The sequence below is a fragment of the Alosa pseudoharengus genome, unplaced genomic scaffold (genome assembly GCF_046254945.1).
Source record: "Alosa pseudoharengus isolate Yale_2024_CS ecotype anadromous, Long Island Sound unplaced genomic scaffold, YU_APseudo_1.1 YU_APseudo_1.1_scf_4, whole genome shotgun sequence".
NCBI lineage: Eukaryota > Metazoa > Chordata > Actinopteri > Clupeiformes > Clupeidae > Alosa > Alosa pseudoharengus.
In genome coordinates, this window is record NW_027468774.1 from 24,898,726 (window position 1) to 24,925,066 (window position 26,341).

General features: G+C 43.0%; 2 protein-coding genes across 5 annotated transcripts in view; one reads left to right on the forward strand and one right to left on the reverse strand.

Annotated features, from left to right (window-relative positions):
* Positions 1–11,664, forward strand: part of arhgap44a (Rho GTPase activating protein 44a) — a 37,589-nt gene extending 25,925 nt beyond the window's left edge. Inside the window, exons 17-22 of one of the 4 annotated variants that reach the window (XM_076265487.1) lie at positions 285–473; positions 1,915–2,508; positions 4,738–4,883; positions 5,240–5,632; positions 6,250–6,302; positions 7,937–11,664. In XM_076265487.1, the coding sequence (XP_076121602.1) occupies positions 285–473; positions 1,915–2,508; positions 4,738–4,883; positions 5,240–5,632; positions 6,250–6,257 (1,330 nt within the window). In that variant the 3' untranslated portion in view covers positions 6,258–6,302; positions 7,937–11,664. Of the gene's footprint in view, positions 1–284; positions 474–1,914; positions 2,509–4,737; positions 4,884–5,239; positions 6,506–7,936 lie in introns of those variants that run through there. The other 3 variants (XM_076265486.1, XM_076265485.1, XM_076265488.1) reach the window with 3 other exon arrangements.
* Positions 11,665–14,307: 2,643 nt separating this feature from the next.
* On the reverse strand, positions 14,308–15,678 carry LOC143103086 (RING finger protein 222). The gene has a single exon (XM_076266871.1). It carries the CDS (start codon positions 15,607–15,609, stop codon positions 14,938–14,940), a length of 672 nt encoding a protein of 223 aa, XP_076122986.1. The 5' UTR covers positions 15,610–15,678; the 3' UTR covers positions 14,308–14,937.
* Between the last annotated feature and the right edge of the window lie 10,663 nt (positions 15,679–26,341).

Here is a 26,341-nt window from a genome sequence, read left to right on the forward strand (position 1 = left end):
AATTTAGTTCAGTTAAACTTAAAGAGACTTGTTGGAGTAACGAATAAGGTATTTGTATTGCCAAAATAGTCATACCAGTACAAAGGATAAGGAATACAGAAAACAGGAAATGGAAATGTCTGTGGAGAGATAGACTTAAACTTTCTCTCTACACTCTCTAAGCTACACTCTCTCTCTCTTTTTCTTTTCAGATCTCTCTTTCCCGCTCTCTGCCTGCGTAGATATGGCTGGTGTATATGGTGCTTACTCTCTCTCTCTCTCTCTCTCTCTCTCCGTCTCTCCAGCATGGGGGTGAGGGTGATGGACACGTCCTGGGTGAGGACCAAGGGTTCGTCCACGCTGGCGCGCAAGGCCTCGTCCACCCCACCGTCCATGCACGTTCCCGGCCTGCCCGGTGACGGCCTCATCCCCGAGCAGCCTGGCGAGCTGGCCTCTTCGCCCTCGCCAACTCCCCCGCCCGGCGACCGGGGCAGGTGAGCAGACGAAACCACCCCCCCCCCCCCTTCATCCTCCTCACCATCCTCCTCATCATCAGTCATCACCATCAGCGTCACTGGGTTGAGTCTCACTCGCGTAAAAATTTCCCATCATGACTAACTGTTTGTTTCCTGTTGCCCCTCGTGTTTCCACCACAATCTCACGACTCTTCCTCTCCATCTTGTATACTACTAGATTGAATTCTCTCTCTTCTTCCTCACAACCTCCCATGGTCTGCTCTCTCTCTCTCTCTCTCTTCCTCACTCCATCTCCCCTGTTCTAACCCTGCCTGTGCCCCTCACTGTACTTGTGTTAATCACTGTCGCTCGTAGCCTGAACATTTATGAGGATTAATCTGTTGGGCTTTCACAAGGATTTATTTGGAATTAGTGGCAGGACTTTGTTTATACTGAAACCTTTGGATACAGGGAGTCACTGTTTTTGTTTTGTTTTGATTTGTTTTTTGTGTTGTTGTTTTTTTTTTTCCTCTCACTGTTGAAACAAATGAAGTGGGCTTTCTGAATGTGATCATGCTGCAGCTTCTGCGTTGGTTGTCATGGCGTCATGTTGCTAACCTGCTACGTAGTGGTCATGTGATGGCTGGGGGCGGGGGCTGGCTGGCTGGCTGCTTCCTGTACCGCTGTGACCCTCTTGGCCGACAAGAAGGGGTTTTGTGTCGTTCTCTGTCTTATACTGGGCTAGAGTCAAGTGCTGGAGCAAGCAGGAAATCATTTTTATTTCCAATTACTTGATTTTCTCAGTTAACAAATACCCAAGGCTTGTTTAATTGACCAAATTATAAAATGAAATACTATGAATTATTAAGTAAATGATTTATTGCATAAATATGTGTAATCTGCCAAATGGAAATATGAAGAGCAACCATTTGCAATCATGGTGTGGCACTAGCTTCAATGTTTGCATTGGATTGGCCTTTCAATCAGCTGTTTGTACAACAGATTAGCGCTCCCATGAACAAATCATCTTGACCTGATTGCGCAGTTTTTCACAGAGAACACACAAGTTCATTTGAATGCATCTAAAAAAGAGCAACTGTCTCAGTGCGATGCTTGCTTGTTTTCCTTTACTAGGAATCTGAAAGTCATATCGCTTTGTCCTTTTTCTTTTTGCATCTGTGCCTCACAAAAGCTGGCTGGTGTGCTGAGCTTCATAGCTGTTCTTCCTGGCACCTTGAATACACACTTAACAGTAACACAAAGTCCCATTAGTAACTGAAGCCATTGATGTGTTCTTGACCCTGATTGTTTATGATAACGTAGAGACTAGGATGGTAGTCCATAGTGAGCATAAAGTATGAGACCATATGAGTCCATTGTTTTGCTCTTGCGCGCTGATGCGTCTCCCTGTGTAGTTACTAGAGCTGTTCTCTCCCCTCTCTCTCTCTCTGCTCTTTTATGTTTGTTTACATTTTTGCAGCTGTGACGACGTGTCGCCCAATCGGCCGGACTCCTCTCACGCCTACCCGCCCCCTGGGGAGGAGCGGCCGCCCCCCCCTTACCCCTCCGCCGCCTCCTCCACCTCCTCCGCACACCACTTCTACCCCAAGCCCCCGCCCTGCCCTCGGCCCGTGGCCCCCGGGCCCGAGTCGCAGCCCCCCAGCTCGCCCCCGCCGCCCGCTCGCTGGTCCGGCTTCAACATCGCCGCGCTGCCGCACCACCTCCCGCACCCCCAGCCGCACCCCCTGTTGCACCCTCAGCCTCAGTCTCTGCCCCCGCAGTCCTCCTCCTCCTCCTCTTCCTCCTCCTCGCTCGACATCAACTCCAACCCCAAGCCCAGCTGCTTGCACTTCCCCAAGCACGCCCCCCCAGCCGCCCCTGCCGACGCGTATTCGCATGCCCCCCCTTCTGTCGACGCAAACGCCTCGCCCCTCTACGTGAAAACGCCCCTCGTACTGGCCCGCAACGACGCGTCCCTCGGGAACCCCCCTAGCCTCCCTGCGTCCTCGGTGCCCCCTCCGCCCTGGGCCGCCTGTCCCTGTGTCCGAGAGAGAGGACCCCCCAGGCTGACTAGGTAACTATAGCGCCTGCGCCCTGTTTTCCCACCTGACAGTGACAGTAGCAGCAGCAGCAGTGAAGCGGTAGACACATACACATACACACACACACACACACACACACATACACACACTAGCCCCCCCCCATCCTCTCTAGCTGCCGTCCTACCCCACAACCCCCAACCCCACACGGTCACCGTGGCCTCGCTCTGAACTAGCCGAGTTCCCCTCCTCCCTCCTTCCCTCTTTTTTTATCTGCTCCTCTCTTTATCTGCTATTCTCTCTCTCTTTTTTCGTTCTTTCTCTCTCTTTTTTTTCCTTCGCTGGTTTCAGTGCCATATCTCAGATTCTGTAACATTCTCATTGTCAAGGCATGCCTCTCACAGGGGGTTGCCTAGCAACTGAGGATGTTACTGGCTTTCGAGAAAGTGGAATCCTGGCAGAGAACAGAAATAAATACATGAGCAAGCCGGCACACCAATGTATTTATTTTTAATTTCATACAGAAAGATTTGTTTTCAATTGACCCCCGTTTCTTTTTTTCTTTTTCTGTTTGGGGAAGATGCTCCTCATTTACCTAAGACTGTGTGATTTGTATGGGCACTGAGCAGTCAGTGCGTAGTCTGATGAGACCCCAGTGGATGGTGGTGGATGACAGGCTCTGCCTCCCTGCTAGCTGCGCGCTCGTGACTTGAGCCGTCATCAGCTGCCGAGCTGTGGAAGATCTCAGGCTCGCACTCTAAAAATAAGACGGTGTCGCACTCGCGCGTTGCAGCCTGTGTGCCGGGCCGGTTCGATTGCCATTGCGCCCCTGCCAGGAGGGTGAATGTGGGCCTGATGATGAGTACTCCCCTAAGGTGTCGTTCTGATTTTTTATTTTTTTTTGCTTTTTTTGTTTTTTTTGTTTTGCACCAATCCAGTGGCCCCCGCAGTGTTGAGTGAGAAGAAGGGTCGTTTTCTCTCTCTTTCTCTCTCTCTTTCTTTCTTTCTTTCTTTCTTTTTTTCTTTCTTTCTTTCTTGCTCTCTGTTCTCTCAGATGCAGACTGATCTCATCTCTTGTGAGTCCTCTCTGTGAGACTTGCTGATAGCAGCGGACAGAACAGCATGAATCATTATCTCAATTTGGTGTCCTCATCTCAGAATGAGCCTGCTTGATGAAAACTCCTCTTCCCCCCTCCCCCCCTTCCCCTCCCCCCACCTCCACATTAGTCTTCATTGAGATGTTGGTCCTGTACCCCAATGTGAAGGGTGTGAGAGAGAAGCGATCAGGCCTTGATAGCCACAGCATACTGTAGTTGTAAGCGTTTTGGGAAGCGAAGTGAATGTTGGGGGGCGAGCACTAGGAGCGTCTGAGGTTGTGTTGCAGCGAGCGCAAGGGACTAGAGAGGGGGCGGGTGTAATGCTCGCCTAGCGCCATCCTCCTCCTCGCTTCCCACGTTTGGAAAACATTCACTGCCATCTCACTCATGTGTCTTCAGACTGTTCCTGTGAAACTGATAACACACACACACACACCTAGAACATACATACTGTATGCGTGTCTACACACACACACACACACACACAAACACACACAGACACACACACACACGTGACATGCCCCTCATATACGTGTGCCGTAAAAGCTAAGGAAGCACAGTATAAGTATAAGTACTCTTTTGATCCCATGAGGGAAATTTGGTCTCTGCATTTATTCCAAACCGTGAATTAGTGAAACAGACACAGCACACAGTGAACACACAGTGAGGTGAAGCACACACTAATCCCGGCGCAGTGAGCTGCCTGCATCAACAAGGGCACTTCTGCTCAAGGGCACTTCAGCCGTGCCTACTGGTCGGGGTTCGAACCGGCAACCCTCCGGTTACAGGTCCGAAGTGCTAACCAGTAGGCCACGGCTGCCCCCAGTAGTACCCACAGCATACACACTTTCTGCTACTGTTACTGTTCAGTATAGATAGCAAGAGATGGTAAGTACTGTATATAAATATGTCTTTCCTTGATAAATGTTCTCCTATTAAACTACAGTGTATGTGTATCCTATTATGATGTAGTATAGCAGCTGTCTCTTTAGATTTGGTCCATTTACTAAAAGATCATCACCACAACCACAACCACAGTGGAAGTGCAAAGGACTGTGATGCACACGTGTAATGAATTGAGAGTGAGTCGGTAATGGAGGGTGTGATTTAGTGTGCTGTATTTCATTCTTTGAAGACCCAGACACTGACATCCTCATCTCTTTCCAGTACTTTAAAGAGTAAGGAGCTCTCCCCTGTGATTGGACACAAGGCCATCCAGGTGCCAGTCCCCACAGTGCCCCCTCCTGGTGGCCAGCAGAGCTGCAGCCAGTCACCGCACTCGGCAGAGCACAGCCCGCACACGCTGCGCAAAGGCAAGCCTCTCCACACGCCGTCCACCGCATGACACCACTCCTCATGTGATGGACTCTTCACAGTGGACTACATATCTGCCTGGAATTGTTTGTTGCAGTTTACTGATAACACTGAGTTATGCTTCATTTGGGTTATTAGTGAAGAATCATTCTGAATTGATGAAATGTTTATTGTATAAGGATACTGTCAATTTGGTACAGTGCTGAGATATAATGCACAGTATGTATTTGACAGGGTTGACTGCTAATGTGTGTGCAAGTTCAGTGGCTGTACAATTCAGTACAAGTCTATATATACTGTATCTCTCTCTCCTTATTTGTTATTCTATCCCTCTCTTTCTCTCTACCTTGGTCAGCCTCTAAGAAGCTGGCCCCCGTCCCGCCCAAGGTGCCATACGGCCAGTCGGGCTGTGGCAGCAGCGGCATGTCCGACCAGTCCACGGGCCAGCCGTCGCCAGTCAGTCTGTCGCCCACGCCCCCGAGCACGCCGTCGCCGTACGGCCTGGTGTGCCCGCCCGGCCAGATGACCGCCTCGTCGCCCGGCTCGGCGCCCTCTCACACGCTCTCCTCGCCGCCATCGCTCACCGGCACGCTCACCAAGTCCCGGCCCACGCCCAAGCCCCGCCAGAGGCCCAGCCTGCCGCCGCCGCAGCCCCCCACCGTCCCCGGACAGACCCCGCCGCCACCGCCACCGCCGCTGGACCAGAGCCTCCTGGACGGCATGTCCTCCGGGGAAAGCATGTCCACAGGTAAACACGCCGGCGGAGGAGGACCGGCACCGCTGCCCATGCCGCGCTCTGGGGCACAACGATCCTCGCTCAAACTCTCGGTCTCGCTGTCCTACGCGGGCAAAGGACTCTGAGGGGAAGTGTTTGTAGGAAGCTTTGTTTTTCCTTGAAAAGGAGAAGCGTTCTGGTGGCCTTTAGAAACGTTTTGAAAACATTCTGGGTGCCTTTTAGAAGTTTATGTATTCAGTGAAAGGGAAATTCCTCCTGGCATATTATCAGGATAATATAACCTCTATAGGGCAGGAAACATGTATATATCTCCAAGTTGACTGTTGCTTGTATGAAATCACCTGTCAATATTTGATATGTGTCAGTTAATTTATTCATCTCCGCAGTCATAGACTTCACATCAGATGTCTTCCCATTACTATTGAGCAAACTCAGGCCTTTCTTTAGGAGAGAAAGGCCTTTCATAAAGCCATTACCCAGACCTGTGTCTAATGATGTGAAGCTATGAGCTGTTGCCTTGTAAAACAGTAGCTCTTCTCTCTCATTGATTTATAACTGTTTTGTCCTCCCCCCTACTCCCCTCCTCTCCTCCTCCCTCCCCCCTCCTGCTATCATTGTGTACCTTGCAGCTGTGTGAGGCCAGGGCCTGAGTGTGATGCTAAGTGTGAGGGGGACGTTTGGGGTAAGCTAGTCCTGCTGCGCGCCCGTGTGCCATGAGCCTCATCTCAGTCTCACCGCCTCGGCTTAGGGGCCGCGCTGGCCGCCTCTGGGGACGCCTGCTCTCTCTCTCTTTCTCTCTCTCTCTCTCTCTTTCTCTCTCTACCTCCCTCTCTTTCTCTCTCTCTCTCTACCTCTCTCTCTTTCTCTCTCTCTCTCTCTCTCTCTCTCTCTCTTTCTCTCTCTTTCTCTCTCTCTCTCTCTCTCTACCTCTCTCTCTTTCTCTCTCTCTCTCTCTCTCTCTCTCTCTCTTTCTCTCTCTCTCTCTCTACCTCTCTCTCTTTCTCTCTCTCTCTCTCTACCTCTGTCTGTCTCTCTATGCATACATTGTCCTTTTCATTTTTATTTGAAGAAGAGCAAGTGATCGCATTATGCCCTCTCTCTCTCTCTCTCTCTCTCTCTCTCTCTCGCTCGCTCCCTGGTTGGTGAAGCTTTCGTTTGCCATGTCAATGTTGCTGCTATCGCTAACTTGCTGTGTCAGTGTATTCTGTGCATGGTGTTGAGACCGAGGGTTGTGCATGGCTGACGGCCTTCCCAGGGTGCATTGCTCAATTGCCCAAAAAGTGATTGGCGGCACTTTCAGAGGATGCTGCTTCATCTTTAGTAACCCGCATCTCCTCCTCTCTTTTGCTTCGCCATATTGCCCTCCCTAAGCTAACAGGCATTCCCTCATAGTTCTCTCTTCCAGCTCGACTCTTTAATGGTGGGTAGCAGCAATTACCCTCAGTATTCTTCTCAGAGCCTTCCGCACGTTCTTTCTCTCCCTCTGCCCCTCTCTGCTCTCTCTCTCTACCCCTCTCTTGTTTTCTCTCTATCCCCTCTCTCCTGAATCTGGTCATCCTGCTCCATCCCATTCTGACAGACATGGATGACATCATCCCAGAGCGCAGTCGCAGAGCATCAGACAGCTGCAAAGCAGAATTTTTTTTTTCTCCATTATTTTTTGCCCTCTTTCATTCCGTTCTGTTCCTTTTGACGTTCCATTGGGATCCACCCTTGTCACTCTCAGCTTCCTTACACCGCCCACTCATCCCGTTGCCGCTGTGTTGTTTGGTTGCCGTGGTAAATGTGATGTGTTTTTGTATTGTCCGTGTATGAGTCATATATTGTACTTAACACCTCAATTCCAGTACCTAATTTCATATTGTGGAAAATGTGCGTATGAATGGACATTTGTTTGAAGGACATGTTAAAATTGCCCCCAGCATTGGGTATTAGAATGTTGGAACAAATGAAAAGTATTTCCTATTTTTCCTTTGGTAGTGGCTAAGTGTGATAGCATCCCTGTGTGAGAATGTGAGGACCAGAGTTACTTACCAGCCTCCTTCTTTCAGACTAAAAAGTAAAACTGAAAGCAGACCTACTAATGCTGCTAAAATGTTGCTATTTGTGGCTGCGGGCTGAACTTTTGACCTTTGCCTCCCCTCTTTCTCTCACCTTCCTCATTCACTTCCATGTATTCACCACTCAAATGACCACTCACTCCCTCCTTCCACACACTCACCACTCTTCCTCGCTCCCTCCGTTCTCACCATGTGCCCTCCTCCTCTCATGGTCTTCATCGCCCCCATCCTCATCCTCATCACGGTCATACAACAGATTTCTTCAGTTTGGAAAGACCCTCCATCAATGTCAATCTGGACAGCATCCTGGATGAGTTCAGGGTATCGCCCTGCCGGAGCTCTCTTATGATGCCTGACTCCCCAGACGGAGACGCCACCTCTGAGGAGGAGGGACAGAGCACCACTCTATGACCCCACAACAGAACCACACACCCCAGACCAACAGAAGGCGCTGTCTTCTTTCTACATCTATCTTCATGTTGTCTTTCTCTCTCTGTTTTAGTCTCTCTTTCTGAATCACTCTTTCTCTCTTTCTCTCTCAGTCAATTTCAGTTTTTCTCTGGGTATTTCTTTCTCTCTTTCTCTCTATCTCTCTCTGTTCCTTCCTTTTTCTCTCTCCTTCTCCTCGCTTTCCCTGCCTTTCACTACTGATGAAGCCCAATGCACAACTGTCTCAACCAGCCATCATCCACTTCTAGAGCTACAGACTTGAATTCGCCACAATCACTCTTCCGCTCTTCACAACGCCACAGAAAAAAGGACCTTTAATCTCCACAGACGACTACCTGCTACAGCGCTATTTGTGACTTCATCCGCACATGTGGTGCCATTGAGAAAAAAACTGATACTATCATATGGAATCTTACCAGAAGGGACATCTATATGGAGAAGTTGCCAAGGACGAAGGGGAAAACATGCCACGTCAATTGTATTAATTTTCTCCTTGTCTTTTTTTATTTGTGATGTGTACCATATTTTTACTTTTGTAATTTTTTATTTGTATCGGTTCAGGGTTTTTTTTGTTTGTTGGCCTTAGTACAGTTGGGGATCAGGTTGCACAGCAACGCTGATTGGACACTAGTGGAGACTGTCTCAGGACTGAGAGAGAAGTTATTATAGTGTGTGTGTACTTACAGGGTATGAAAGATTGGCCTCATGCAATATTCATGTTGCCCATTGTCAGTATCAGGAGGAGGTCTGAACTTCAATATCTCACTAAAGCCCATATGTTCTCTGTTTTCTCTTTCTTTCTGTAATGCTCTTGCTTGCTTGCTTTCTCTCTCTCTCATTCTTTGTCATTCTCTTATTTACTCGCATGAGCGCGCACACACACACACACAAACACACACTCATGCACACACATACACAAACGCAAATGTGGAAGATAGTCACACTCAGACATTCAGCCAAAAGATGCACTTGTTAATCTTTGCATTGCAGTAGAAATTTACAACTTGACTCAGAACCACTGGGCTCTCATTTATCTGTGCACATCCCAACATCAGTGCAGTACGAGAATGTCTTTATCGTTTTTGGACTTTTTGAAGTTTAAACTATTGTTATTGTCATTACTGAACACAGCTCAGAAATTCATGAGGGAGACTGTGGAAGAAGTGTTTGAGACTAAATTGGAAGCTCATTCTTACGAATACCAATGATACAGTGTCTATTTTCCGAGAAGGGCTTTGACAACAAGAGATTTTTACATGAGAAAGAGTGGCTGTGTGTGTGTTTATGATCACTGGTGTGCCTCCACAACAGGCCTCACCATTCATACGTATGGACATTAACAGTAGTTTTAACTGTGACAGCACTGCCTGCAAGCCCTATTGATGCTCTCTGCACACCTTGTCTCAAGTGCTTCAGACTTAATGTACCGCCCTTCCCAGTGTAAATACGAAGAGACGTGTGTATAAATATGTAGATAATTCCAAGTGGTCAGGTTCAGATGTAAAGACAAATATGAAATATACATATATTCATAAATGTGGTCATATTTATCTTGTTCTAGAAAAATGATATAATATTATGTTGGTGGTGTTATTTTTTATTCCCCTGCACACACTATTGCCAGATTCGCGTTAGTGAAATCAAGCACTGACTGCTGCAACAGAAAGCCATGGAAACTGCTATCGGTACACGTAAAGACTTGACAGAGCAGATTTTGTGTGTTTATTTGAAAGTGTTTGAACGCATTGCGTTTGTGCTTAAATATCAGAGCCCTGAGGAATGACTCTCTACCCTGAACAAGTCCGTGATGATGATGCTGCCCACTTAAATATCGCACACTCACTCACATAACACCACTGCATGCTGGAGGAACAGTATTATTTTGTTACAGGTTACTGCATAGTACTCTAGAGTCTAGACCATGTGATTCTAGATCATGCTGATAATTGTTCACCATTTTTGAATGCAATAATTGGGATTTGTTGCTTTTACATGCAGTATTTTCTTATGTATCTAATCAAAAAGATGCTGTGGATATTTGGCTATTCTGATCAACATGGGGTGACCGGGGATTTTACCATGGCATCTGGCAACCCTCTCAGTGTGCACCTGTTAGGGTGCTGTGATGTTTCCAAGCTGTCTGCGTAGGGTGGAGTGTGGATCATATGACCACTCCATTCATTTTCACAAAAGAATAGAAAGATGCTGCAAGGAAGATCTCTCATATCTGAAGGCCCAAAATGGACAAGACATTTTCATTTTGTCAATCAAAGTGCAATTATTTTTTTTCTTCTGAATCTCAGAGATGTGAAGAGGCCATACCCAACCCCCCCAATCTCTGCCCAACACCTGATCAGAAAAAAAGTGTCCATTCCTTTCGCAGATGATTTGTTTTTCTTCTTTATTTTATTGTTTGTCTACTTCAGGGACTCAGATTCGAGAAGATAAAGTCTCTGTAATGTATGATATGCCTCAGTGTGTGTGTGTGTGTGTGTGTGTGTGTTCTCTCAATGAATTATATTCTTGAAGACTATGGTGGCTGAGTAATATTAATAGTTGTAGTGGTTGTTAAATGAAAATTTCAAGTGCCCTCACATTAGATATTAATGTCCTAAAGCTAATGACAAGTTTTCTTGTGTACTTGAGGTTCTGTCTGTGATGGTTTCATTAGTGTTTTTTTTATTTATGGAGGCAGGGGTGTCATACGAGAGCATTGACTGAATGTGTCTATCTTGACTTTGATGCTGATCAAGGTCAGGTCTTGTCAATAACTGACGGAAGCTGCAATAGAAGCATGACTTTTTTAAAAATAGCTGTCCATTACCCATTGCTGCGGTGGCATTTTGTGCACCACTGCATTCCACTGTTTTGGTCAAATGCTTGTGTGAACGTTACTGAGTAAGTTGGGGAGGGGTTGTTGAGGCTTTCATTGTGTAAATGCAATAGACTTTGTCAGGGGGCTTGGATTGTTTTCAGATAAGCGTTAGCATGCTCGCTCAAGCTGTGCTGTAGTCTGGTAATGATGATATTCATATTTCATTCTTTCAAATATATTCCACACAGAAGGTAAGCGAAGCTGTCTGTAATGATATCAGGGTTGAAAGGTCAGCAGGTGACTAATAGCATGCCATCTTCTTGAGGATGCAAAGCATCAATGACTCTTGGCCTTTGTTGCACTTCCAAGCTTATTGTGCGTGCTTTTGTTTTGAACCAGTTTCAAGGTATGACTGCAACATGGGTTTCTTCTTTTTTTAGTCATTTGTAGTTCTCACACATCACTTTCTTTTAAGACATAGTTGAGGACAAGAAATCATGGGTGAAAAGGGGCAAAACTGAACAACTGAACATAGATGGCTGAGGGTTTATGATCAATACATTTGAAACTGGACAGTACTCATGGACATCCAGCCTCTCCCATGCTTCCACTACAACTACTGTTGAACTGTAGGACACACCCACCCTTCTTTCCTCTGCTTAGCATATCAAGTGGAACAACACAGTCTGTACTGTGAAGCCGACTGCAATCCTTCAGAATGTCAGAAATATATATATAAATATATATTAAAGTCTACATTTTTAATAATGAGTGTGTCCATGTCATCTCTGTTTCTGTTGCAGTGCCTTTCTTGATTTGCTCCAACAAATCCACAGAACATTCTGTATTCTGTTTGAAGCAGCAGATCTATAGAAATGGTAATTACTCAGCTTGCTTTTTGTCAATCAGAATAATGCCTAATATTACTGCAAATTATAACTTAAACATCACTTAAACTTCATTTGAGTATAATATTGAGAGAGTAGGCTATATTTTATCTTTAATTGCAGGAAAGGTATTTTAAAATAGATAGTATCTTCAAATCTAAGCCCTGTAAGAAGAATTTTCAATTTACCATGTAATTACATGGCTAAATGTATTTGTCACTACATGCTACTTTGAAAATGTGTTATGGATTGGTAAATTTCCTTCTACTTTTCGGCTCAGCTCCAACATTTCTGCAAGTTTCATGGAACATCCCAGCTGCATTGCAAATGTTATATTGTCATACTTGCAAATCACCAGCTACAACAAGACAAACCAAACATGCCTGACACCAGGGTAAAAAAATAAGGTAAATAAGAAATATCCTTTTGAAATCTTACTAAAAACTCTATGAGAACCTCAACTGGATTTTATGTTTTAGCAGTGCTATAATGACTAGAGGGAAGCTGTTGATGGAGCTGCCGTTCCCCACCCAGGCCACAGAATAGTATGCCCAGCCTGCCAGACACTGCTGGCAGATTCACCAAAGTGGCGGAACCAGAGCCAGCCTACTCTGTCAACAGTTTCCCCTTTGCAAGATTGGTCATAATAACACGTCTAAAACAACAGATCCAATTATGGCCTATAGGCCTTTAATAATTAATAATGTGTACATATTGGCCATCATTTTAGTTCTACTCTAATTAAGAGAGTGAGAAATAAATATATATGGTCATAATAACACTGCTAAAAGAAGCAAACCCAGTGCTGGCTGACTGAAACCAGAACCAATACACGATTTAAAAAGAAGACTCATCAGCAGAGGGACCAGGACTAGCCTGGCCTCCGCCTGCCTACGTACTTCCGCTCGATTTCTTTTCCCTACAGTACTCCGTCTGGAATAGCTCTCGTTCACTTTGTTTACTTCGGCATCTTGTCTCCGAACCAACCAGTTAACAGAGGGCATTCCTGAGAGCGATTACGTTTAAGTTGCAAGCCTATCGTTATCGTTGTGTCCCCCGTGGTTAACATACGTCATTACCAAACGTTAGTGTTTGAACTCCAATGATTTCAAACTTCAGACAAGAGTCCACCAACCAGGAAATAAACGTTTGCCAATGGATCTAGGCCAGACTCTCTGCGAAGTCAGAGAGTCTGGTATCCAGGCTAGACCAGGACAGGAACTCTCCCTAAATGTATGAAAATGCAGGTGGAAAGTTTACTGGTGCACTGCAATCTAAAACTGCTCAATCCCATGGTCAGGCTAAGGTTCTAACTTTGGAGCAACCTCTTTGACCAACTGCAGAGTATGACAGCTCTTTCATTTCTGTCAAAAACTTACAAATCTTCTGATGCCTGCTGGTTCCTGCCCAGCATCACTACAGTAGTTGAATATGTCAACAGCAAAAGAATGGCTGATCTAGCTCCGTGCATATCCTCCTCAACCAGATCACCCGCACTGATCACTGGCCAGTGTGAAAGATCCATCAAGCACTTTAAGCAATATTTCAACATTTTTCTTTCTGTTAGGATCTCTTAAGACAACATTTAAGATGGAGAAGGGGTATTTCCCCAGCAAAGTAATGATTCAAGGCAGGGACGTTCTTCTCAAACAGGTGTCACAGAAACATGTAGGTATGTATCATAGAACAAGTGCACCAGCTGGCCATACGCCAGCCTACGGCCGACTTAAAGGCATGATTTTAAAGATGCCGCCAGAGTGTAGCACTACCTGGATACTCTAGCTGTAGGCTGCAGCAAATCAAGCGAGGTTGTACTGGTTTTCTTTCTTTCTTTTTTTTTCCATTTCCTTTTTCCTTTTTTTTGACCTTGAGAAAGAAGGGTAACACTTTACTTGACAGTATCGACATAAGAGTGATATGACACTGTCATGACACATGAACCCTAACCCTAATCCTAACCTTTAACCCTAACCCTAAACCTAATCCTAACCCTAACTTGTTATGACAAAAACTGAATGACACTTAATAACTGAAGCGTTATGTCATAAACATTTATGACTTGTTTATGACACATTCATAAAAGTGTCATGTCACTCTTATGTCGACACTGTCAAGTAAAGTGTAACCAAAAGAAGAGATCTATGTAAAAAATGTCCAAGTTCTCATTTAAATCTGAAAGTTACCAAAAACATAACATTTATGACTGCATCATTTTAGACTTTGGCCCTGATGGGTATGTTTCTGTCAGGAAGACAGTCTGTCTGATAAAGCCTATACTGACTTCTTTGTAGAAGTCTTTGTAGCACAGTCAGTTGGTTATAGTGAGAAATAGTCTTCAAAACCAAGAATACAATCAGTGTAGGCCTACGTCAAGGTCAGGTATAGTTTTAGAGAATCTTAATTGTCAGTTTCTTTGTTGATTCTATTGTTTTAAATGAAAGGTCTTTAACAGAACATTCGATTTAGATTGAGACATGTGATTTAATTTTTTTTTTAATTAATTGTGTTTTGTAGAGCTATGGTTTGTCAAATTAAGAATAAATCACATCAAGTGATCCATCAGTGGGTGTTCTCAACCCAGTTACTGGAACCAGTCTGACAGGAAATAAAATAAAGGGAGGTGTGTCATGGAAAAAAATGCACACAGGCCATTTAGGCATGAGCATGGTAACACTTTACAGAGTTATGCAAAATTACACCACCAGTGTCCCAGAAACTTTGACAAATAGCACAGTCAGTTCCACCTTCCATAACTTCACCCTTACTTTTACCCCAACACAGACCTGAAACCTGATAACCATTGTCTGATAACCTGATAACCATTCGCTAATTGTTCATCCTCCTCACAGGTTAACTCATCTTCTTAGTACACATTTATTTCAGTCTTTTTAAAACGAATTATGTCAATATAGGCTATATAATGTGTTTTCAACAATAATACAGGAAGACATGGTGAAAAGTATAGCCAACAGATTAATTACATAATCAATTAACTGTTTTTCACAGTAAGACGAAGACATGGTTAAAAAAAAAGTCAACAGCGACTTTTTTTTACCAAGGCCGCACATCTGTGACATATAACAAGAAAGGTGCGCAACGAATCCATTATGCCAGCAGAATCCAAGGTAATGTTACGGTTATAAGAGCAAGAATGGAGAACATTGATAAAAGGAACAGTAAACATCGCCCAGTTGTACAAATTCTCATGCGTCTGCGCCTCGTTCGATTTGGAACAAATACTGTTGTCGCTGGGAGAACACTTATATCGTCCTCTTTCATCGGTCGGCCAAGTTCACTAATGATGAAAATCTCCGATGGGTTTTTCTTGGGTCTGATCCAACCCTGTGAGTGAAACCTTTCAGATACCCCTCTGAAATATCGCGTAATCCAACCAAAACTTCCAGAAGATGTACTCACAGGTGAGATATTTGGAGACCGACTTCTGACAGGTTGGACATCAAGCAAAGGCACTTCCAAAGTCTTCTCGGTGTGTGCATCCAGGCTGTTAGTCACCACGGGATCATTTTGTTTAGCGATAAATGTAAGGTGCCTGCAAATGGGACAGACAATACTATCCCGCGTGATGACCCCATCCTTGTTGATGCTGACCAAGGTTCTGACTAGGCAGTCATGGCAGAACGTGTGAGAACAGCTTAGAGTTCTAGCTGTGCCTGTGAGGCATTCGTAACAGATTGGGCAGTCTGTCTCTGCAGCCCCCACGCCTGTCTTCAAGTCCTCCATCCTGTCCGCACGTCCCAGTGTAAAACCATAGACCATAGACTGGCGATGGATTTCCTGGTTATCTTCCAGAGATAGAATAGCCTCCTCCTTCTTGCTTTCTCCAGGAATATCGCGCTTGGGTGGAGACTACGCTTTAAGAATGTCATAGACTATTCAGTTGCATGCTGTCGGGTAGCTTTGGTAAATGCTGTCAAACTGGATTTTGAACTTTGAAAGAATAGGCTAATGGCAGTTTCTGACAGACTGGTAGCCTGACTGGTATTGAGCCAGCTGGAGAGTGGCCTAGGCAGATGGTTATGGTTATGGTATTTTGCAAACGGTTTTGTCCAAAGCAACTGACAGAATATGAATATTTAAAGTTAAATAAAAAGTTGAAAAAACATTAAGCATAATAGTAATAACAATATCAAATAGCCTTGCAACAATGCAACCAAACCAAACAACCAATTTAATTAATTAAATGTAAGGTGAACCGATGAGTCTTTAGGTCCAAAAACCATAGCAAGAGCGCAGAACACGGTAACTCATTCCATCAAAGTGGAACCAGGGGAAAGGGGTCTTGAGTGTGACCTCTAGTGTTGGCTGGTCGAAACAGCAGACGCTCATCAGAGGACCGCAGTGGGTGATATAGCTAGAGTTGGATCCATAGGCGCCGATACCGTAAAATATCGAGCACCCACGTGTGCCAGTTTACAGTCTCGGCTAAATTTAATCATTTAAAATCAAACATCGCAGTTGATGTTAAATTCAGCATCTCTCATAGTGTGATTGGCTTTGTTGCTGTCAATCCCCTACATATCTTAACCACCAATGAGAGCTTCTCTCGTATGAAAATTCCTGACACTTCCATGTCGGGTCTTCAGCCCCGAATGTTTAAAGTGTATATAGCCCTGAATAACATTTTAAAAGTAGTCTGACAAAGCTTATTGTTTTGTGACACAGCTAAACACTGGTACCTCATAGAACGTCTATAACATAGCCTAGGTGGTCAGGCCCGTCGCTAGAAGGCAAGCAAACCAAGCAATTGCTTGGGGCCCCGAGCTGGACAACGACTAGTTATTTAGTTATTGTGCACTTTTTTACATTTATATTGGATTTTATGGTACGGTGGTGTTTTTGCAAATGTTGAAAACTAATGCACAGTATATATATATGCAACTGCAGTATTGCACTGTCAAAATGTTGTATTTATATAAACTGTGGGTGAACTTAAACTGTATGGCTATGCGGTGGTTCCTGTCGGCTTTGCGTGCGGTGGTGGTGGGGGGGGGGTGGGCCTCCATGTCCATTTTGCTTGGGGTCCCCAAATTCCTTGAAACGGCCCTGTAGGTGGCTGCAACTCGCAAAAGTAAAGCAGATAGAAAGAACTCACGCAAATCTAGCCTACAACACGCAGACAGCTTCATGCGCACGGGAGAGAGAGCGCGCGCACAGGTGTTTTATGATTGTTGGCTTCTGATGGTATCTTGCTAATTCACTGAAGAAAGACTTATGATTATGGATAGAAAGAACATTCTGAAAAGGAAAGGAGTAAGGCAATGAGGAGCAATGCTATAGTGGAATACTCATGTTGCTGTATCAGCAGATGAGAAGGAGTGCCACTGACGACGTGACTCACAGGTTGGTGAAGGAGAAAGCTACATCTAGCTGAGCCCAGTGACTGGTTTTCTGAGAAGGCACACAATTCATAGGCCGAAGAATATCCCTGGCAGGCTTTTACAAAAAATATGATACCATACACGCCTTTTACACCAGTGTAGGATATGGCAAAGTTTGAGAACCACTAGCTGCCTCCACTTACTGTCGGCTAATGCGCGCTTCTGGATGGATAGGCTATAGGCCTATCTCGTTTTTTTAACGGCGTGATGCTGTTTATAAAAATAAAGCAAAGTGTTTTTCCTTTTAGTTTGGGTTAACGCAATTAACCTTCTGAGTTGTAAACTGTTCAGGAGTCAAACGACGGATCATGCGTGATTTAGGCGTAGTGTGTAGGTGACTGAAAGTGCACAAAAAATTTGAATTTGCTTAACAGCATTTAAGAAATGTCCTCGGGGGTGACGCCCGATGGATTCCCGCATTGGCGTTTTGTGTGTCGGCCGCTGTTGATTTCCTAAACATTCACTAATTTAATGGCGTGATTGGGCACAAAGACTTGTTCTTATGTTTCTTAATCAGTATTGGGTGTGTTTATCCTTTAAACCAATGACATCAACATTCTTTAAACCAATGACAATGACATCTGCCGTTCTTTTTAAGAGTAAGCAATACACAACATCAAACAGCCCGTCGGTATTTTGACAATCAACGCATCTGAAGGAATCTTTATAGCCTACATGCATTCTACACTTGCCTATTTGAACTCATAGGCAAAGTGAAACTAGCTTCACCTTGGTCTCATAATCAATGGCAAAACAGTTCTGGGCCCACTTCCCCGATAACGACGGAGACACGCCAGGGGCGTAGATTTGCGTGGGGACCGAAGGACGTGTCCACACCAATGTCAAAATACGACTGAAATGTCCCCACCAATATTCAGGTTGAAATGGGGAAAAAAGCGCTCACATGCGCTACACAAAGAGTTAAATCATGTCTCACTTCAGTGCTGCGGATCATCTCCTACAGATCTTGTAATGTGCAGTAGCCTATAAGGGTAAATCGCGCTGATTTTAAGTTACCTATAATAACTACCAGTGAGCCGCAGTCTCCTGCGCAGCATGCAGCACTTAAGCTTTACTTCACTACAAGCATGAAGTGCGTCCAAATTCACCTATTCTTCTCTGTTGAACTCCTCGAGAAGTAGGCTACTCATCACACATGTGCATGTCACATGAAAGCCTTTTCTCAGCTTTTAAACGGTGCTAGCTAGCCACTGTTTGCTGTGATAAACAGTTCGCGAGAAAAATAACTTCAAGAGATTTAATAATTATTCTCTGCGCCCATCTCCACATCCATTCGTCTCGGTGGAATATCGTAGGCCTACACACTCTTCACGCAACACATGACAAACCATATATCAGAATAAACAGCAGACCTTACCGAACACAAAGGTGTAATGCATTCACGTGTATAGTTAGCTGTTCCAGAGTAATCCGGTTTTGAAATAAATTATAGCAAAATTCAACATGGTCTTTCGGCTGCATTTCTTAAAACTGAGTTGTGCTTACATCGCCTAGATATCTGTAAATATTAGAATCAGAGAATATACAGGCAGCTCACGGTTAAGAGTTTGTCAATGTAGCCTTAATTATTTATTTTCACAAAATGCTAAGCATGCATGTATTTAAGTTAGTTTCTTAAAACTGAGCTGTGCTTAAATGGGCATGATTTCATAACAGACCAAATAGAAAATAAATGTTAAATATAGCCTACATATCTGTAGCCTACATATTAAAATCATATTATGTAGGCTACACAGTGTAGTTAGATCAAGTTGGACAGTAGCACATTTTAATCATGGATAGTAGTTGGACAGTAGCACATTTTAATCATTTTATATATCTTTGGCTGGTGAAAGAGTTGAGTGTTTTTTTGTTGTTTTTTTCGTGTGTGTGGGGGGGGGTGGTTAGTGGGTAGTGTCCCCACCAAAGCTCAGGGCCCACTTCCCCGAAAGCATCTTAAGCCTAAGAGCGTCGTAAAGTCCCTCTTACGAACGTCTTAAGATTTGCCGACTGTTTCCCGAAACCATCGTAGCTTAAGAGCGTCGTGAAAACACTCGTAGATCTACGAGTGCTCCAGAGTACTCGTTACCGGCTAAGAGCGTCTTAACAGTACTTCTCACTGAGGTCACCAACAGGACATACAGAGGAATTACAACTTATAATCCAATTTACGTTCCCATTCTTCATTGTGTTTACCTGTGATGAATCAGATTTTAGCGTTTCAAAATAGCCTACATTTAATGGTCATAATAATGTGATGAAAAGCGGACATAAATGCAATCAAGTTATGAAACGAGACGTTGCCAGAATAGTTTGACATTATCTTTGCTAAGTGAATATTTTATTAGGCCTATGAGGTAAAAAGCAGAGAAAGCAACATGTGGTTTTGTCTGTAGCCTACTGCATCAAAATCTAAGCCTACACATTTCCTCTCTTTCTTACTCGCCTTCTGTCTTATCTTCAAACGTGTTCTTAAGTGACACCGCGAAAAATTATTGCATGGTGCAACAATCTAATCTTAAAATAATTACAATTATTTATGTCTCTGTGTGGTAAATAACCTACTTGGGATGCTTACATGCAGATGTCAAAGTGTTTCTATTTTCGTATTGATGTGAATGAATGTGTAGATCCAAAGTTTAAATGGTAGGCCTATAGCTGTGACGTGCAGTCACCTGACATCACCGTCAAATCAGAGGATATTTCAGAACTATTAACGTGGACAGCTCCCCTTAAGAGCATCTTAAAGGAAAATTCCAAAATGAACCTAGGGGTTAATAACACATGTGTACCGAGTTCGACCGTTCGCTGGGATGTATTTTCATGCTAGTCGAATGTGACCAGTTTTATTGCAAACCGCTTAACGCTAGCCTTCGGGGCACACGTACAGTAGAAAGTGTGTGTATGTGAACCAGACGTGAACGGTAATGTGTTTCTTTTTAATAAACTGCCTGTACACTTACAAAGTTCTCAATGCTTCGGTTTACATGTAGAGACCCTCATTATGCTACTGTGTAAGTGTGGTGCTATTTTGAGCCTTGTTAGTGGTATAGAAATAGCGATTTCTTTCTACTGTAAGTGTGCCCCGAAGGCTAGCGTTAAACGCTAATAAGCGGTTTGCAATAAAACTGGTCACATTCGACTAGCATGAAAATACATCCCAGCGAATGGTCGAACTCGGTACACATGTGTTATTAACCCCTAGGTTCATTTTGCGCCGGAATTGTCCTTTAAGAGCAGTGCACGCGCGTTCACGCTACGAGCATGTTCGGGAAACAGTCGGAAAAACCAAACGAACGATCTTAAGATGAATCGTAGAAAACCCTCTTAAGAGCGTGTCTCCGTCATTATCGGGGAAGTGGGCCCAGACCAAACCTACGCCCTTGAGACACGCTCTTAAGAGGGTTTTCTACGATTCATCTTACGATCGTTCGTTTGGTTTTTCCGACTGTTTCCCGAACATGCTCGTAGCGTGAACGCGCGTGCACTGCTCTTAAGATGCTCTTAAGGGGAGCTGTCCACGTTAATAGTTCTGAAATATCCTCTGATTTGACGGTGATGTCAGGTGACTGCACGTCACAGCTATAGGCCATTTAAACTTCGGATCTACACATTAATTCACATCAATACTAAAATAGAAACACTTTGACATCTGCATGTAAGCATCCCAAGTAGGTTATATACCACACAGAGACATAAATAATTGTAATTATTTTAAGATTAGATTGTTGCACCATGCAATAATTTTTCGCGGTGTCACTAAGAACACGTTTGAAGATAAGAAAGAAGTCGAGTAAGAAAGTGAGGAAATGTGTAGGCTTAGATTTTGATGCAGTAGGCTACAGACTAAACCACATGTTGCTTTCTCTGCTTTTTACCTCATAGGCCTAATAAAATATTCACTTAGCAAAGATAATGTCAAACTATTCTGACAACGTCTTGTTTCATAACTTGCATTTTTGTCCGCTTTTCATCACATTATTATGACCATTAAATGTAGGCTATTTTGCACGCTAAAATCTGATTCATCACAGGTTATCACAATAAAGAATGGGAACGTAAATTGGATTAGCCTATGTATTCTAAGTTTTAATTCCTCTGTATGTCCTGTTGGTGACCTCAGTGAGAAGTACTGTTATGACGCTCTTAGCGGTAACGAGTACTCTGGAGCACTCATAGATCTACGAGTGTTTTCACGATGCTCTTAAGCTACGATGGTTTCGGGAAACAGTCGGCAAATCTTAAGACGTTCGTAAGAGGGACTTTACGACGCTCTTAGGCTTAAGATGCTTTCGGGGAAGTGGGCCAAGGTCTTTCTTGGTGGCATAATGCTTTTTAGAGGGTGTAAGATAGCGATTTTTGGATCATGCACCAGACCACACCTTATGCCATTACTGTAATTGCCACACCCCAGGGCGCAATAATTTGATAAAATAAAAGGGGAGCGCATGGCGAAAAATTCATCACTGACTGGGTGTAAGATATCAATAAGACTTGAGCTTTTATTGCATGTATTACTATAACTGTTTTGTCACTGTTTCAGTCTTTGCAAACAAAATGTGCCATTTTGGCACTTCTGTTAAGCAAACTAAGCAAAGGCCTGTGTGTTAATTGTGTTGATCAGAGTTGACGGAAGCATCCAAGCAATTAAAAGAAACTGTAAATGTTTTGGAAAAGTGAAGTGTGAAACCAATGAACAGGTACCAACACATTGGCAAGACATGATTTCTGCTGTGCTAAGACGGTAAAGATGAAGATCAAATGGATACCAGTTGCATTAAGCGTAGGCCTATTGCAGTCATGAAAAAAATTATAAATACCTATTTTTGTCATATGAAATCATGCAGCCTTACCAGAAAAGCCTGATTGAAAACACAACAAAAAGACTAATTCAAATGTATAGCATATCATTATTTTGAGTAACCTAGGCCTAAAGAGAAACTATTTAGGGTAAAGAAAAAGCCCAAAGGCACCCAAAACTATCCCCTACAAAATTATCTAACATTAGACTACATTCAAAACCCACATTATATTTAAAACCCAGACAAGACTTCTCTAGACTAGCCTACACTCTAACGCCTCTACAATCTGCTATATATCTACAATCTGAGTATGCTTTAAAGCAGTGGTCCCCAAACTACGGCCCGCCACCTCATTTTGGGTGGCCCCCCAAAACATGTCCGTGGTATATAGCATCTGGCCCGCACGGGAGTACGACATCGTCAAACTATAACCTCCGTAATTTCCCCCATTCATTCTCTATGGCGAGTCTTAACTGTACACATGTAATACTCTTTTTGTCCACTGGTGGTTGTTTTGGCGCTGTTTCGCGTTTGCCATCGAAAACGGAATGAAATGTAGGGCTACCTGCAAACAATGTAAGAGGCCTATGCTGACTGCATCAGTGCTCAAAGTATTCTAAAAGTTTATCAATTAATTGTTAATAACTAATTAACTTCTATTCAAGTCTTATTTCTGGGTCTTTCTGGGATAATTATTTCTATTTTTATCCACTCGTTCAAATGTTCATTCAAATTCACAATTCACAAAGTTCTCATAAGGTGAGTGAAAGTGGTCATTTCAGATGTTTTTGTCAGCACTTCATAAACCTCTCATAGTTTGAGAACTTTAAATTATTTGTAGGATATTGCTTGTTCACAACTTGAGCTGTGTAGGCAAAGACACAGAGTTCAGAGTTCACACATTTTGAATAAAATATACTTTTTTTCTCCCTGCTAATACTTTTGGGAATGCTTACGTCTTTTTATTAGTATTTTCATGTGTAGTTTCATTTGAGCTACATTTTACACTGATATGGCATGATGGCAATATAAACACAGCTAACAATGGTATTAAATTGCAGTAGCCTATTAAATGTAATGGAATATTCAACTAGGTAGACTGCTGTTGTTCACAGTTCTAAGATATTTATGGTTACTGATATACTCCGAGTCTCTGGCCCTCTCTTAGAGCCAGGCATAGCGAGCTGGCCCTCAGAAGAAAAAGTTTGGGGACCACTGCTTTAAAGCCTAAGATCTGCATGTTTGTCACTGCGCAGGGCTAGCTCAGGGGTTACTTCTATATGTTTGAGAAAACTATACGTCTTCTCCTAAAGGGGTATCGAACCTCGGGCGCTGTCCCAGTGTTTTATCTCTCAGTAGGCTACCTTTGAAGAAACTGAAAGGTTTAGCCCTGGGTGACTATTGAGATATTATAGTCTATACAACAATTTGAATGACGAATCCCTAGAAAAATAAAATGCCTTCCACGCGGAAGCTGGCCTTTGTACAGTTTCAGTTACAACAGCAACCTCCAGGGGGCATCATTGCATTTTTGTGAAAATATAACCATCAATCTTCTGCTGTAGCCTTACAGTAAATATGCTGGTGAAAGAGTCACTGTAGAATGAGAGTTAATATCTATTAAAACAAAGACATCATGCATTTTGTGTGCATAGACCTATTTAACTGCATAATATGAAAACGACGGGAATATATTTCAAAACAGGCATCAGTGGCATAAATATCTTATCTTTACAAAGGCATTTGACAGAGCTAGTTCTAGCATTTATAAAGAGTCAGAAAACAGACTAAAATAGAATCACACTTTAACTTATTATGAAATAAGAATATAAGTCAACAAGAGTACATAAACTATGCTAGGCCTACAGTACATGACAGCTTTGGACAAAACCGTACCATATCCCATAACCATAACACGATTAAATGATGAGATCAGATAACCCAAATAAACATCACTCAGGAAATGTAAAATATCTTTGGTTGTAGACCAATGAGGCCTATATCCAAATATTAGGCCCGTCATAGGTTCTCAAAAATCAGGTTGCAATATTAGGCTACTGTTTGCATTGATTTTGCCCATGTATTGACAAAATATGGCTGTTGTAGGTTTTTTGACACATATATAATGTTTCATAGGCACATGAGTAGCCTAATATAACAGATAGATAGATAGATAGATAGATAGATAGATAGATAGATAGATAGATACGTTATTGATCCCCAAGGGGAAATTCAAGGTCCCAGTAGCTTAAGACATATAACAGATACTGTTCCAAGATAGTCCATAACATACACACACACATTCACTAACAGCAGAAAAACTTAATTAAAAGTATATAATATAAAAAACACAACTAAGCAATAAGGACAGTAGAAGATAAAGAATATACTAAATATACTAAAATACAAATTATACTAAATAACACTTAATCTAAATCAATTCTAAAAACAGTATCCACATAGTGGGTGATTCAAGATGCGCTTGCATTGACTGAGGCAGGGACTGAGCCTGTGATTCTCTGTGCATAGTAACTCTGTTTTTGTCGGGGTTACGTAGGGGTTACTCAGTAAGAATAGGGAGGGTGCCTGGAGATATCCCTTGGGCAATTCCCTATATTCAGCTGTAAAGTTAACCTAAAAATGCAAATTTTATACCCTTTTGAAAGAAAAGCTTGAAAATGTTTTCATTTTTTCTGCAGTAGTATGTATGCCACATTGTGAGCAACTTAAAAGTGTTAGATCCAACATTTTTCTTTTACGATCCCCTCTGAACAGTTGGAAAAAAATGAAAAGAAAAGTTGGAAAAAAATGAAAAGAAAAGTCAATTGAGGGAGCCAAAGTGATCAACTTTATCACCCCTCTGTAAGGACAACATGGGGTGTAAATTAAAAGGTAAACTAGGAGCGTGAGTCAAGCGTGTGTCAAGTGCTACAAGACTAAAATTTGAAAACAATACAGATACTGAGGGAGAATATTAGGACCACGACCTTTGACCCCATGACCTTCAGTACCTAATAGTAGTTGATGTTGATTCTCACTACAGGACAGTATTAAAACTTAGATTTGATATAAATATGACATATTTTTGTAAGAGATAACATCAGCGAGGTGTCCTGATATGCAGAAATAATGGAGGAGACGGAGGCAAAGACCTCCCTGATGTGAAATAGAGTGGAGTTTTCTCCACCAAGTTAATTCATTCTGTATACCTTATAGGATGTTATTCTGTTTATTCCCCATGTTGCCAGTCATGTATGAAGGCAATAGACATGCATTTATAGCACAAGGGAAATGCAGACCTGTTCAATTAGTTGTATTTCATTGGTTACGGAAACGTATGGGTAGTTTGCTTTGTTACAGTTGATTCCACTGTTGCGAAGCCTGCTTGTTGTCAGTTCAATCATCATTTACATTGATATAATGGTGATTACATTTTTTTAACCAGATCGATCTACTTCATAGGTGCCCCAATGTACAAAATTAATATCCCCCTGCCAGCCAATCAAAAAATTGTATTTCTTGTCTCTTGGGGATACGTTTTCAATAATAGGCCTAGCCTATGCCTTGTTATATGATTATTGTGTGGGTAGCCTATTTTTGTATTGTCAAATGATTAATTATTTGTATTTTTCATTTTCATTTAATTTTTCATTTTCATGAGCCAGTATTTGTAATTTGTAACAAAATCGTTTTTGATGTATTTGTGCCCACCTCTGCCCAAATCCAGGCTACTCATCGGCGCCCCCCTGGTGAATTTACACTTTAATTATATACGCAGAAAGCAAGTTTTGCCTTCGCGCCGGCATAGCACAGGGGTTACTTCTGTCTACAATCTCTTTCCAAGAGATACGTACTCCACCTCTCCCGTAAAGGGGGATCGAACCCCGTGCGCTGTCCAGCGTTTTACTGGTCAGTAACACCAGAGACGGTTAAAGCTAGTAAGGATCTTTTGGTAACATAAACAAACTAACATAAACAAACTCTATATTGTAGCCAACTATTCAGATGTAATGAAAAAGAGAAAATATAAGATAGGCCTACCGAGCGAACTAAGGGGAATAAATGCTGAAGTCGACGTGAGTGTGCATAACCTCCAGGGGGCATCTGCGTAGCCTAGTTTTCGGAGGACGAATGAGAAACCACTGGTTTGATAAATCAGCCAGTATGGCCTAATGGACAAATAACTTTCAGAAATAATCTGTAGGCCTAGACCTACTGCAAAAACGAATGTTGGTGGCTATTTAAACTATCTAGCGGGTGTTTTAACAGCTGCAAGAAATAGAGGCGTCATGGCCCATGGTTCGTAAA

Bases quoted from the DNA above. Each gene is read 5' to 3' on its own strand.
- LOC143103086 (XM_076266871.1), bottom strand. From the start codon at position 15,609: ATGGTCTATGGTTTTACACTGGGACGTGCGGACAGGATGGAGGACTTG.